The 14,472-nt window shown below is 41.5% G+C and overlaps 2 protein-coding genes and 1 pseudogene across 5 annotated transcripts; 2 read left to right on the top strand and 1 right to left on the bottom strand.

The window, feature by feature from the left end:
* Nucleotides 1–8,847: 8,847 nt before the first annotated feature.
* LOC147431025 (uncharacterized) lies at nt 8,848–10,852 on the bottom strand. 4 transcript variants are annotated; one of them, XM_086494500.1, is made up of 5 exons: nt 10,545–10,710; nt 10,117–10,448; nt 9,874–9,961; nt 9,520–9,619; nt 8,848–9,425 (listed from the first exon to the last, which is right to left on the bottom strand). In XM_086494500.1, the coding sequence occupies exons 2-5, from the start codon at nt 10,427–10,429 to the stop codon at nt 9,384–9,386; spliced, it is 543 nt and encodes a 180-aa protein (XP_086350626.1). In that variant the 5' UTR covers nt 10,430–10,448; nt 10,545–10,710; the 3' UTR covers nt 8,848–9,383. The 4 variants fall into 4 exon arrangements, with proteins under 4 accessions (XP_086350626.1, XP_086350625.1, XP_086350624.1 ...); XM_086494499.1 differs by lacking the exon at nt 10,545–10,710 and adding an exon at nt 10,752–10,852 and having other exon boundaries at nt 8,850–9,405; XM_086494498.1 differs by lacking the exon at nt 10,545–10,710 and adding an exon at nt 10,721–10,839 and having other exon boundaries at nt 8,850–9,405.
* A 1,857-nt stretch (nt 10,853–12,709) lies between these two features.
* On the top strand, nt 12,710–13,497 carry LOC147431024 (uncharacterized; annotated as a pseudogene).
* Nucleotides 13,498–13,554: 57 nt separating this feature from the next.
* On the top strand, nt 13,555–13,899 carry LOC147431023 (uncharacterized). The gene has a single exon (XM_086493616.1). The coding sequence runs from the start codon at nt 13,555–13,557 to the stop codon at nt 13,897–13,899; it is 345 nt and encodes a 114-aa protein (XP_086349742.1).
* Nucleotides 13,900–14,472: the final 573 nt, after the last annotated feature.

Raw genomic sequence — 14,472 nt, 5'->3', positions numbered from 1 at the left:
CATGAAACAAAAACCACTTGTGGACACTCGCGTGTCAAAACAACCAGCCCAATCTGAGTCTGAAAAAAAATGTAAGTATGGCGGCAATGATCCCCCCTTGGGATAAAGCAAGCCAAGATGTAAAGTGCCACTAAGGTAGCGGAAAATCCTCTTGACAGCCTTCCAATGCTTAGATGCTGGGCTATGCATAAATCTGTTGACCTGTGAGATTGCAAACTGAATATCTGGCCTCGTGTTGCATACATAAATGAGGCAGCCAACAATAGTTTGGTAAAGAGTGACATCAGCAAGATCACCAGCATCATGTAGACTCAACTTCAAACCTAATTCCATGGGAGTGGCAATAGGTTTGCAATCCTCAAGTCCAAACTTACATAGCAATGTCTCTATGTAACTTTTCTGACACAAGGCAATACCACCATCACACTGCTTAAACTGTATATCCAAGTAATGATGCAACAGCCCCAAATATTTCACAAGGCAATACCACCATCACACTGCTTAAACTGTATATCCAAGTAATGATGCAACAGCCCCAAATATTTCATCTTGAAAGTAGCATTCAAATCAGCCTTAAATTCAGCAATATGTCTCTCATTTGGTCGAGTGATCAACAAATCATCAACATAAAGAACCACGATGAGAAATACATCACCCTCACGCTTTACATACAATGTGCTTTCTGTTGGACTGTTACGAAAGCCTTGTTTGACCAAATGAGTATCAGCTTTCTCATACCAAGAACGAGGAGATTGCTTCAACCCATACAAAGCCTTGTTACATTTGCACACTTTGTCCTCTTGTCCTTTTATGACAAAACCGCGAGGCTGCGTTACATAAACTTCCTCAAATATGTCACCATTCAAGAAAGCAGTAACAATGTCTGATTGATGTACATCCCAACCAAAATGAGCTGCCAATGCACATAGAAAACGCACAGTAGTCATACGACAAGTGGGAGCAAAAGTTTCTTCATAATCTATGCCTTTTTGCTGTGCATAACCTTTTGCAACAAGTCGAGCCTTATGGTGATCAATCTCACCATCCGGCTTGCGTTTCAACTTGTAAACCCACTTCGTACCAATGGCCTTTTTGCCAGGAGGCAAATCACATAAAGTCCATGTGTCATTTTCTATAAGTGCATCATATTCTGATTGCATGGCAACCATCCAATTTTCTGAATTCTGTGCTTCATCAAAAGACAGAGGCTCCTCAACATCATGTAAACTAGACACAGCCAAAGCATAACAATCTGATGCATAAGATGCATGGTGAGAGCTTGAACAAGTACGACTAGACAAAGGTGCATCCAATTTACTGTCACGCAAAGTGTGCACCAGCCATTTTGACATACCTCTAGCCTGCTCATTTTCAGCCCTTTCCTCATCAAGTACATCATGTACATCTGCATCAGTAATAGGCTGATCTAAAACATTTTCAGAAACCCCCATAGGCTGTACATTTGCCTCATTGGAATTTACATTCGAACTTCCACCACTAAAAAGAGGCAACAAAGTGTCATAAATGTCCTGTGAGCTTACATTATTGTCTCTAGTACATGACAACAAAGACTGAACAGAATCTTTCACAAACATTACATCCCGTGAAACCAAAATACACTTTGTTTGCGGGTGATACAACCTGTAACCTTTGCTTTCAGCACTATAACCAACAAAAATAAATTTGACAGCCTTATCATCCTATTTTCTGCGCTGTGTTTGAGGCACCAAAGCATATGCCAAACAGCCAAAAACACGCATGTGCTCAATAGAAGGCTTTCTATCATGCCATGCTTCATATGGAGTAATAGACTGCAAAGCTTTTGTAGGACACCTGTTAAGTACATAAGTGGCACACATGATGGCCTCAAGCCAAAAAGAATGCGGCAAAGCTTGACTTTTGACCATACATTGTGCCATTTCCGTAAGTGACCTGTTTTTCCTCTCAGCAACACCACTTTGCTGAGGTGTATAAGGCATTGTACATTGGTGTTTTATCCCACGGCTAGCCAAAAATGCATTAAAATGATGAGACATATACCCCCCCCCTCGATCGGAACGGAGGGTGCCCATAGTACATTTCGAGACATTTTCAGCCATAGCCAGAAATTGTTTGAAGCACATAAAAACTTCGGACTTCGCTTTAAGCGGAAATACCCATGCATGCCTAGAGTAATCATCAATGAAAGTCACGAAGTACAGGTACTTTCCCAAGGACGAAGTTTGCATGGGCCCACAAACATCACTATGCACAAGCTGCAACCTGCATGTGGCCCAAACTGAACCATCCTTTGGAAACTTAGAACGCTGCATCTTACCCAAAATACAGCCTTCACAAACATGTTTGACAGGTGCTTCAAGAGTTGGCAAAGAAGCAACCATATCAGATTTCTGCAAACGCAGCAAACTGGCAAAATTTAGATGACCAAAACGTGCATGCCAAAGTTTTTCATCTGAAATAGCCCTTGAATCTGCAACAGCATTTGCAAAATTTTGTCCACACTTGTCATACAAAGTGAGCTTATATAGCCCACGGCACAAAAGGCCAGATGCAACAATTTCATCACCAAAACTGAGATCATGAACTGTACATCTGTCATCCACAAATTTGACTACAAGTCCAAGTCTAGCAAGTGCGGATACAGACAAGAGATTCTTCTTGATCCCAGGTACATAAAGTGCATCAACAAGTGTGAAGGAACTGCCATTAGCAGCAGTGAGCACAATCTTTCCAACTCCCTGAACTGGATAAGAGGCGTTGTTGGCACAAGTGACTGAATTCCCATGAGGGACAGACTCGAGAGAGGTAAACAATTCACGATGTGAGGTAATGTGCTTTGTAGCACCACTGTCGAAATACCACACATGTGAATCTGCAGCAACTGACAAGCATGCATCATGGACAGCAGGATTGTAAGTGCACTCTGCGCTAAAAGCCCATTCTGCATCAACATCAGCATTACAGTCTCCTTTCACTGAAGACTCAACAATGGCTGCATTTGTAGTGGAACCAGCATTTGCAGTGGAACCACCCTCTTTCTTCTTAGCCTCTTTGGCCTTCAACTTAGGACACGACTTGATCAAGTGATCATTTGCTTTACAATAATGGCAACGTATCTTCTTTTTGCCCTTGTCACCAAAATTACCAGACGACGTACTGCCAGCAGAAGCATTAGGAACATAATTTTTTCCACTCGCAGCAAAACCATAAGAAGTGGCTGCATTACTGTTACCACCCTTTCTTTGAGAAGCAATAAAAGCCTATTCAACTGCACGCTGCCTAGTCCTGTTTTTTCTGGAAAGTGACTCTTGCAACAGCAATGTGCATAATGCATCAAACTTGACAACTTCAGGATTTCCTTGGGTCATCAGTCTCCAAGTACTAGCAAAAGTCTGGTAGGAATCTGTTAAGGCATCAAGAACAGTTTGCACAAGGGAACTGTCTGAAATAACTTCACCTGTAGAAATAAGCTGCTCATTGATATCCTTGACACTAGCAAGGAAAGTGTCCATATCATCTTCCTCATGCATAATCTTCGACTCCAGCTCTTTACGCAGCAAAGCAATTTTAGCCTCATTGCGGCTTGCATAAAGACCTGCTAGAATATCCCAAGCCTGTTTTGCAGATTTTGGTGAACGGATGTGAGGAACAATGGTGCGCTTCAAAGACAACGCAATCAATGCATGAGCCTGCGCATCCTTAACATCCCAACGAGCTTGTTCTGCCGTAGGCAAAACTACTCTAACAACTGCAATCCTTGCAGCAAGACCTTCAACATCCTCAACATTGCCTACATCCTCAGAACCAGGACGTACATCAGTGCCCTGCACAATGTTCCAGACACCCTTTGACACAAGAACATGTTGCATCATATAAGCCTACATAGGGTAGTTGTCCCCATCCAACCTGTCCTCAGCAGCAAACATCTTGAACACATCTGTGTTGTTGTTGTCAGCCATGGTAAATGCTGCACCTGATGTGAAAACTGCCCAAACATAGGAGAAACGGAGCGGGAACAACGTGCGCTATATAGCACAAATCGTAGAAGACTGTAAGGCACCTATTATGCAGAAAATGACAGTGATTGAAATTCAGTACAAATTGACGAAATAGCCTGTGCAGTACTGCTTGTAGTGGAAACGGAGGCCGAAATGAGCCCAAATCAAAATTCTGAGCAGACCAAGCTCTTCGAGCTTACCCAAAATATTTGTCGACCTGCGAACGCTCGCCAAAGCTCACTGAAATCCGAGAAAGTGAGTAGGCGTGTGCTGGAGCAGCTGGCGACTAAGCCCGGAGGATGTGACCTGCTCTGATACCAATTGTTGGAATTAGGGTTGCAGAGAAACACACACAGCTTGGAGAAGACGAAGGAATCTCAAGGCACACAATAGAGAGTGTGTTACTTAGTGTGCAATGGAAAGATGGATAGCCCTAGAGTGATGGGCGTATATACAATGCACGGGGGAAAAAACCTCCTAAAGAGGGAAAAAATGCCCCGGCGGTCCTAGTGTGTTCACACACATCACTACCACATGTATATGGTAACAATATTGATTACTACCAATAGCTTTGATACCAATTTTTGGATCAAGGGGGATTAAGTAGAGTAGCATTCATGCTAACAATTATCTTGTTTATATTACACAAGAAGAGAGAGAGAGAGAGAGAGAGAGAGAGAGAGAGAGAGAGAGAGAGAGAGAGAGAGAGACAGAGAGAGAGAGAGAGTATGTAGACTCAAATGATGAATTAACTAGATTGAAATAGTGATTACAAAAGGTAATTATATAGCACAAAAGAGGCATCTCCACTTGTCACATGTATCTAGTAAAACGAGAGCTTAGATTTTCGGATCCACCTTTGTAGGGCACTTTTAGGTGAGTCAAACTACTCCAAAATGGGTTTACTATGCTTTAAAAACTCCCCCATGGGTAGTACCTGGACCTAGGCCACTTTTGGGCCATGCTCCACATGCTCCAGACCACCTAGGATGCCATGTAGATAAGGGGTGTTCTCACACATTTATTTCCGGGCTAGACCGAAGCCCATGATCCCAACATGTATTCCGACCTTTTGAAATTTGTGAGCTTTCCTAGATAAGGAGTAGTTTATGACAAGAAAAACACCTTTTTATTTTTCCCCAAGCTTGGCTTAAGGGGACAATTGTTAGGGTAAGCCCACACTTGTGGCAATACATGGGAAAACCTCCTAGACAACTAGGATGGATAAAATATAAGATGGTCCAATAGGAAGGGGGTGCAACCTCTTGCGCCAATGATTGTAAAGCACTAAGACTATTTGAGAGGTGCTTTTCTAATGAATGATTTGCACTTTTGATTTCTATTAATTGAGTTTACACTCTACCCTAATGCTCTTGCCCTTGGCATAGCCTAACCTTAATCCTAATCACTCTAACCCTAACTCTAACACCATGGCTAAGCTAAGGCTCCATCTACAACAACTTGATGCTACACCATTGATGATTAAGGAATATGATCTCAATACTAACCCTCACAAGATTGGTATGGTAAGCCCGTGCTTGTGGCACCACATGTGAAATCCTTCTAGACAACTAGGATGGATAGAATATGATACGGTCCAATAGGAAGAGGGTGCAACCTCTCTAGCTAATGATTGTAAAGCACCAAGCCTATTTGGGAGGCTCTGTTCTAATGAATCATTTGCACTGTTTGAGTTCTATCATTTGTGTCTATAATCTTCCCTAATGCACTTTCCCTTGGCATACCCTAACCTTAACATGATGGCTAAGCTAAGGCTCCATCCACCATAGCTTGATGCTACACCACCGATGTTTGAAGAACATGTTCCCGCTTCTAATACTCATAAAGTGGAGAGATGAGAAAATACTCTTTGTCCACATACCCTTGAACATGAAGCCTTCACTTTCCAATCAAAGGTGTGACTGGAGTCTCTTGGCCTTCAAAGGGTCCATTAGCAACATGTGTGTATTTGAGGTGTATTCCATCTCATGAATATGTGTCCCTAGCTCTAGTGCTAATCCCACAAATGTATAATTGTGTGTAGAACCAAAATCAAAGAGGATGAGTGCATCATGTTCTCTCACTTTCCCCATGCTTTAGAAGATAATCAATACTTACCTTGGGAGCCATATTTCTCTTTAGGCTTCCAAGTTTTGGTAGGAACAATTTAATTTGAATTTCTTCCTTTCTCTTGTGGTTTGTCTCTGTCATTCTTTGACTTTGAACCCTTGTTTGAATCTTGGAATTTGATGTTGGAGACTACTGCTAAGTGGTGGATAACCTCCAAAATGTTCTGTGGTCTTTGTGTATTGATATAGTTTCTCCAATCTTCAGGGAGCCTAGCAAAAGATTGCTTCTTTTTCTCTAAGAAGTTGATGCGCTTGTATACCATAGTTTTGAGATGTACATCCCACAACTTCTCCACATATATTTTCATGCTCTGTCCATCATCAAGCTTTGAGCTTTGCCATGCTATAAGGACTTATATGGGAGCCCCAATAGATAAGAATTGCTTCATGATAGAAACTTGGCATGTTTTTAAGTCTTTGGTGCTTGTTCCTTGAAGCGTAGGCTTTCCCACCATTGACGGACTGATTTTTGGATATGCATAGCATGTCAAATTTTAGATGACTCCAAAAAGAAATCATCCCTAAAGGCTGCGTCAAATTGCTCGATAAAGCTTGTAACTTAGTCAATGTTGCCAAAAATTTCTATCAAAGGAGATGAAGGTTATACTTTTACCTCCTTCCTTGAACTTTCTTAGGTGAGATGCTCTCTTCCGAGTAGCATGAGAGTGTTGATGGCCTCTCCTCTTACGTGCTTTGAGAGACTTGCTATCTGAGTAGGAGAAACTCTTGGATCCAGATAATCTTGACGATGATGGAGAGCTAGATGGTCTTCTCTTTCTCCGTTTCTTTTCAAGCTTCATCTCACTTTGGGCCACAAAAACAAGAAGAATGAGAGCTTGAACATCTTATGTAAGGGAATTCTTTGACATCTCATAGGATGGACAACTGCATCAAATGACACAGGACTATCTTCTTTATTCACAGGAGATTCCTTTCCTTTTGCCTCACATTGAGGGATTCTTACTCTTCTTGTAGCAAATGCATTCTTCTTCTACTCGATGAAATTATCTCTTTTTAAAGTTTTTTTTTGAGACTTCATAGGAGAATCCTTTTTGGGAGCAGCGACAATAAGATTCCTTTTTTGCACTTGTGTTTGGACCACATCCTGCAAAGCAAGATTTTCCATTCCAAAAATACTCCCCTAGGTCCTATAAAAGTAGTTTTCTATTTTAAAACTACTCCTCTTACCTTCTCTTTTGCATGGGATGCTTATGGACCGCATCCCTTATCATCTTGGCCGTAAGTAATAACATCTTGGCTCCCATTTCCACCTTTTGGTTAACCATACTGCCCACTTTCAAAAGCTCTCAGGATCTGTTTTGGATTCTTTTGGACTCACAAATATCCCGTCTTCGCCCCATAAAATCCCAATTGAATCCTTATCAAATTTCGGTGGCACTTTTGAAAATTACATTCAAAATTTGGAACTCTCTACTTCACAAACTTATTCATCTATCCATTGTACATAATTGATCTTTCTACTATTTTTATTTTCTCTCAAAAGAATAGCCAATTATAGAGTGAGAAAATTCATTTAAGTAGACTGAAAATGAAATTTGGTGACAATCTAATGTCGTTTGGACAACATATTATATTTTTCTTCTAAATTTCAAATTAAAAGGTGAAGAATTTGGACCTTAAAATCCCTAAAATTTACCAATTTACCTTCAAATTTAGCTCTTTTATACTCGTCGTATAGTTCTTTGAGCTCTCTTGGGATAATTCCTACAATGTTAAAATTTTCTTCCCATGGGTGTGGGTGAATAAGAAGAGGAAACTTGAATAACAATTCTATCACCAAGTGTGATAGATTGATGTCTGGCCACATGTGGAGTCCATTGCATGGGCTAGAGGTAGAGGGCAAATGGGTTTGCCACAAGACTAGGGATGGCCTCACAAGTATGTAGCTTGGCAAGCTTACGGCCCAAGTCCTAATCCCCACCAAGTGTGACCTAACAATCTAGTACTTCTTGGGTCGAAGGGTTAATTGGTAGAGGTGGTCCCTTGGTGGGGTAGATGGGATGCCGATATACAAACAATTGAGCAACAACATTTCAATGTGGAATTCAAGGCCAAACGATTAGATCTCTTGAAATTGAGTGTTTCTATTGGTGGTGCCTTGAGTTCAAGTTCAAGCCCTCTTGGCTACAAATGCTTCCTTTTGGCCCAAGTTCATCACTATTTAAAAGGTCACTTTTGTTACATGTGATTCAAGTTATCATGTTGATCTCCGGTGCAACTTTGATAGGATCAAAAGACATGGTTTCTAAGTGACCTTGAGAAGGCGATTCTAGCAAGCTCTCCACAATTCAAAATTGCAACATGTGCACGGAGATATCCACCGCACTATTATGATGTCTCTACCCTATGGTTGGATGCTGAGATACTCTTTCGATAGGCCCACTCGAAGTGCATGTTTCATAGCTTGGTACTTAATCATATGTGCACTCATGTAGAAAATGTGTGCACAATCTTGTGGCCGAGTAAATATATGCCATCCAAATCAGTCCCTACCCATTTTATGGCTCTCTCTCTCTCTCTCTCTCTCTCTCACACACACACACACACACACACACACACACACACACACACACACACAACTCCACTCTTTCAATCACTTCTTCTTGCCTTGTAGAGTTCTCACCTTGAAAAACCTTTGTGTAAATAAAACTAGCTATACAGAAACTAAAGTTCTCCAAATTTATTTAAGGTATATTTGCCTCCTCATGTTGACTCTAGACGTAAGTGTCAAATTTTACTATGTTGGATACATCTAAAGAGAGAGTAGCCGAGAGCGCGCGCGCGCGCGAGAGAGAGAGAGAGAGAGAGAGTTTGCCAAGTTTCAAATCCATGAGAAACCCCTTCCTTGAAAATATACTTGCCTTATAGTACGACTACTATCCACAGAAGTGATGCGCAAATGAGGCTAGGGGTAACTGATTACAAACGAGCATGACCATGTTGTGTTTGTACCCTTAATGTTTTCAAATCCAAACTTTCGCAGGGAGCAAGCAATTGGCGGTGCAGGATTACATCGTTGATCATTCACATCAACCTAGATTTCATTTAATCACACAGACGTTGCTGAACTTTCTAAGCAACATCTGCAGAAAATTGATGACCAGTGCCTATCTTTCTCGACCTCTGTAACTTTCTTCTGCCCTCTATAAATTTCTTTGCATTAATACGCTTCGCTTTCTTCTCATAGATGTGAAGAATCCCTGCCTCTGACAATCCCATTGACTTGATGAGGTTGTCATGTGCTGCACGAACTGTAGCTGAGACGAGCCATACACAGCTAATGCATTGTAGGATTGCCATTATTCCAAACATTACACTTCAACGCATCACTTTCCTTAACTTCACAGAATAAGAACTTCTTCTAAGCTTACCTCATTGCCATTGCTGATGCCTAGTTGATTCAGGTGTTTGCCATTATCAAGAAGTTTCTGGTTGTTGAAGCTCAAGCAAAAGTTCCCCCATACATGTGGCCTAGATACAAGCAGACAAATGGTTAATATCATGACCACTGGCAAGTTGAATGAGCCTTAAACAAGACGCACAAGCAAATTGTGCATTGACAATTGTACATTATGCAAACATGCGGAGTTGCAGTCTAGAATATAAGCAGGTTTTAAACTCTTAGTTTGCAATTCCTTTCTTATATAGGGTCTATCAAGAAAACAGAAACAGAGGCTACAAGGCTGTCATGTCACTTCTAAGGAGTCGTATAATGAAAGGCGCACCATGAAATGTTGCAGCCAGACGAATCAAACTTGCTTTGCAAAACTCGTTTAAGCTCCTTCACTGTTGCGTTTTTTGGTACTGCTAGAGCTGAAAAGGGACAGAGATAGATAATACATCTCTCTCTCTCTCTCTCTCTCTCTCTCTCTCTCTCTCTCTCTCTCTCTCTCTCTCTCACACACACACACACACACACACACACACACACAGGGAAGCAGGGACTTGAATGGCAAATTATTACAAACCAAATGATGTGTTGTCCAGCTTTCGGATGCAAAGCTGGATAGAAGCATTCCCTTTGTACGGTTTGTGCTTCCGAGTTAATGCAGACTTAACATGCTTCGGATGATGGGAGTAGATGCAGGTCACCACTCTCTCAACATCCGCCTCACAATGCCTACGTCCATCATGAAAGTCACCCATAGCTTTGAGAAGAGGAGTATGATCGGCATTTTCTGAGGAAGATGATGCCAGCTCGTCGTCGTCAGGAATGGCTGTGGCACAATTTATCCTGTGATATTCTGCATCCCCCCTCAACGCGAACCTCACAAACGCCATAGCCAGGTACTAGAAGCTCCTACATACAGAACCACAGAAAGAAAAAAAAACTTTAAAGGTCTCCGTTCAATTCCTGCATGATTCCTACAATGCGTTAAGAGGGAGCTGTTATTACAAGGTGCCTGCGATGCTAAACAGCAGCTGCCATGATCACAATTTCCTACACAAGACTATATTGAAAAGCTGAAAGGTGAGAAATGGTGATTTCGCAACATTTTGACAGGCATTAGGAGAAAAGGCGGGGGCCGGGCGGGGCGAGGGGGGGGGGGGAAGAAGTCGCCATGGCAGCACCTTAGGCATCCAGAAGAGAAGGTAAACCTACGTTGCGCCGAAAAGGAGAAAGACAAGTCGCGAAGCACGAGAGTACGAGTACAGCCTCGCCCCTGCGTCGCCAGGCGCAGCTATTCAACGGGCAACTGCTCCTATATTATCCTTTTGAATTGTGTCAGGGTTAGCAAGGTATTTAAAACTAAAAGGGAAAATTACCAAAATACCCCTCTAATTTGTGGAAATTCTCAATATACCCCTCAAATTTCAAAAATTCCCAAAATACCCTTGTATCTATTTTTGTTGGAGCTTCAAGATTTTCTAATCTTTATTCTTGTTTGACAATTGAGACCAGGTTTTGAGTGCTTAGCATGTAATTTTTTGCAAATTACCTCCCAAAAAAAAGGCAATTATGTCTAAAATAATGAAGGTATTCGTCTCCAAAGCCTACATAACCACCTCAAAATTTAGTTTTAGCATCCTGTGTAGTAGACAATCACTCTTCTTATGAAAAGCTACAAGTTTTTTTGTTTTTCAAGAAATTTACTCTCACAACCAGAGGTATTTTGGGAATTTTGGAAAATTTGAAGGGCATTTTGGGAATTTATGACAAATTATGGGGGTACTTTGGGAATTTTTGAAATTTGAGGGGTATTTTGGGAATTTCCACAAATTAGAGGGGTATTTTGGTAATTTTCCCAAACTAAAATGCCGTCCCACGAGTCAGTGAGTCGGGGTCGGACCAACGTTAGGATTTGACGGCCATCCACCATGGCAAAGGCTTTCAAATTGTCATAGGAACCGGCAAAGAAGGAACCAAGTGTCTACACCACGGTGGAATGGAAAATCGCCCATCCACGTGGATTGGGAGGATTTTGAGTATATTGTCTACGGAATGGTATCCACAAAAATCACTTGTCTAAAACATATTCTTATAAATATATTTATATATATGTTAAATAGTTATAAAAGACACTACATACTTCAAATATTTAGGCTAAAGCTCACTGCTCCGGTGCTCAGATGTCCAACCTTGGTATGTGGTCCCTCAAAGAGTCAAAGGCTAAAGCTCAATGGGGCCTGGGCCGAAAATGGGGACGAGAGGGAATTTGGAAACTTGAAAAGTAGAGGGAAAATCGATTTAGGGGCAAGGACCAAGGTGCCTTGTGGCTTGGCTACGGAGTCCAGACATCAATTTGAAAACTGCTTACAGTGTTACACCCAAATTTTAATTTGAAGGATAATAGGCTATAGCCTGCGGCAGCGTTGCGCCTGGTTCAAACGAAACGCCTGCGCAGTGTGACCTGGTTCAAACACTTAGCTTGCGAACTTCGAAGTTGCGAGTTGAGTCGAGACTCGACCTCCTTCTGAGTCCTTGCCAGCGCAATGGTGCCCCACTTGCTGCCTGCTGCCGCCCCAGTGTCCACCTTCATGTTGCAATGTGCATCGGACTAGAAGCTTGAGACGCCCCAGGGGCCTGGCAACAGAACCGTGGTCTACAGAACGCACTTGCACCATAACCACTTGCGCCCTATCCCCGTGGTCTGCAGAACTCACTTGGCAAGTGCCCATGGGCCATCGTTTATTTCAATTTTGAAAGCTATGAAATGTTCATTGTTCACCTTGGTCCTTTATCACACAAAGAGTCTGACCAAAACTATTTCCTCTGAACAATCTATAGAAACTTGAAAATTTATAACCCGGTCAGTGCATTGTGGACGGTGGTCCATGAAGCAAGAAGCCAACAACATCGACTCCTGAGCGTGGTGCATCGTTTGACGAAGAGATTGGGGCAAGAGATTGAAAAGAAGCGTAGACTTTGTCATCGTGAGGTCAACCGCAGGTGCAATATTTATCTTCGGTATTGTGTCTCAAAGAGTCTTTGGAATGGTATTGTTACAGTATTTGTTTTGCTTTCAAATTGTTTTGTCTCCTCGATTTTGTCTTTGAATTGCAAACTAAGCTATACTTAGTACGTTTTATTTTGTTATCCTTAGCAGCTAGAGTCAAGTTATGGCTGCTCTAGGGCGTCCTAAGAAAAGCAAAAAGAAAAGGAGTCTTTATGAGTCTATTGGTTTGCACGCTTTGCCTAAGAAGACTGGAGAGGAGGCACTTCAAAAGGAGGAAGCAGAAAATAAGAAACACCATCGAGTGTTTCTAGAGAGCTGGAAAATAGCTCATCCATGGGCTTATTGTATCATTGACAAAGACGGTAATGAACGAGCCAAGTGTAAGTGGTGTACGTTCGCTCATAGGAAAAATGTTTATGCAAAGACGGAAGGGGATCACTCATTGCAAAAACCTGCTCTTCAAGTGCATGAAGACTCTAAAGAGCATCATGATGCAAAGCTTTTGTGGTTAGAGCATGAGCGAAGAAGCACTTTACCGATTGGAAAGCATGTTGCTGTTATGACAGGTAGCGAAAAGGAACGCATTTTGTCATGCATGCAAACAAGCTGGTATGTAATGAAAAGGTTCTTGCCTCTTGAGGGGTATCCTAATTTATGTAGTTTTCAAAGATTGTGAGAACTCCAAATATGCCACTTGCCAATGAGTATTCATCTTACACTGGGAAAGATGCAGACAAACAGTTTGGCAAGGCGATTCAGCATGTATACTTTGAGAGATTGATGCAGGATGTAAAGAGTAGTCCATATTTCTCCATTCAAGTGGATGAGAGTACAAACATTAGTGTCAAGCAATATCTGATTCTCTATGTCACATACATTGAAGATGCTGGCAATGGGGCCGTATGTACAAAGTTTGTGAAGCTTTTGGAGCCTCGGGATGCTACTGCATAAGCTCTTTATGATGTTTTGATTGATTTTTTAAAGAGCCAAAGTGTAGCTATAGCCAAGATGGTTGACATTGCAACAGATGGTGCAACTGTCATGACAGTTTCACATGTAGGGATAGTGACAAGGCTTAAACGAGTGGTTCCCCATCTTGTAAGCTTTCATTGCATAGCTCATAGAGAAGCTCTTGCATCCAATGATGCTTTTAGTAAGCATAAAGAGTTCAAGTACACTGACAAAATTGCAAGAAATCTTTATGAATGGACTTCGAGGTCTGCAAAGAGACACGCTTTTCTTGCGGATGTGGTGAAAGCTTTTGGAATTGATAGAAGAGGAAAATTGAGACCCCAAAAGATGCATGATGTAAGATGGCTCTCAAAGGGCGAGGTCTTGATTAAGGTTATGTGACTGATGCCTGCGTACTTGAATGCAATGAGGAGTGCAAATGCCTCTTTATATGCATCACTCACTAATTACAAGGTGCAATTTCTTCTTCATTTTTTGCCGACGTACTTGGAGAGTTGAATATCTTGAATTGCAAGTTTCAAGAGGCTCATGTTGACATATATAGCAATGGAGACCATATTACATCCGTTATGGAGACCTTTCGTTTGTTGTTCTTGGGTCCTAATTTTGCAAGTGAAACAAGACACACTGAAAGCTTCATAAAAACAATACATGCACAAATGGGGGTAATGATGTACAAGGATGAGAAGGATGTAGTACATTATCATTACTTGCACTTAGGTCCCATGTATGAAGGAGATGTAGCAAATCCATAGGAAACATATGATAGTGCAATGATTTACATGATGTATTTGTGTCAAAGCTATGTGAGAAGCATAATTCAATCTTTGTGGGATCGCTTCAAATCTGACTTTGACATTTTTCAAGCTTCAAAGTACTTCTCACCCAAAGATTATGACAGTGACTTGGCAAAGGTAAATGTAATATCACAACAATGGTTGAAAGTTTTATGCA

The sequence above is a fragment of the Adiantum capillus-veneris genome, chromosome 21 (genome assembly GCF_014529385.1).
Source record: "Adiantum capillus-veneris isolate H3 chromosome 21, ASM1452938v2, whole genome shotgun sequence".
In the NCBI taxonomy this organism is placed as follows: Eukaryota; Viridiplantae; Streptophyta; class Polypodiopsida; order Polypodiales; family Pteridaceae; genus Adiantum; species Adiantum capillus-veneris.
The sequence above is the reverse complement of the archived record's forward strand: the minus strand, read 5'-3'. Positions and strand labels throughout refer to the sequence as shown.

What these genes read in the sequence shown, in the direction of transcription:
- LOC147431025 (XM_086494499.1), bottom strand. Translation starts at nt 10,429, where the DNA reads ATGGCGTTTGTGAGGTTCGCGTTGAGGGGGGATGCAGAATATCACAGG. An exon ending in TCTGGCTGCAACATTTCATG is followed by an intron (nt 9,620 to 9,873) that starts GTGCGCCTTTCA and finishes GCTTGTATCTAG; the next exon opens with GCCACATGTATGGGGGAACT. An exon ending in GCATCAGCAATGGCAATGAG is followed by an intron (nt 9,406 to 9,519) that starts GTAAGCTTAGAA and finishes GGCTCGTCTCAG; the next exon opens with CTACAGTTCGTGCAGCACAT.
- LOC147431023 (XM_086493616.1), top strand. Translation starts at nt 13,555, where the DNA reads ATGGTTGACATTGCAACAGATGGTGCAACTGTCATGACAGTTTCACAT.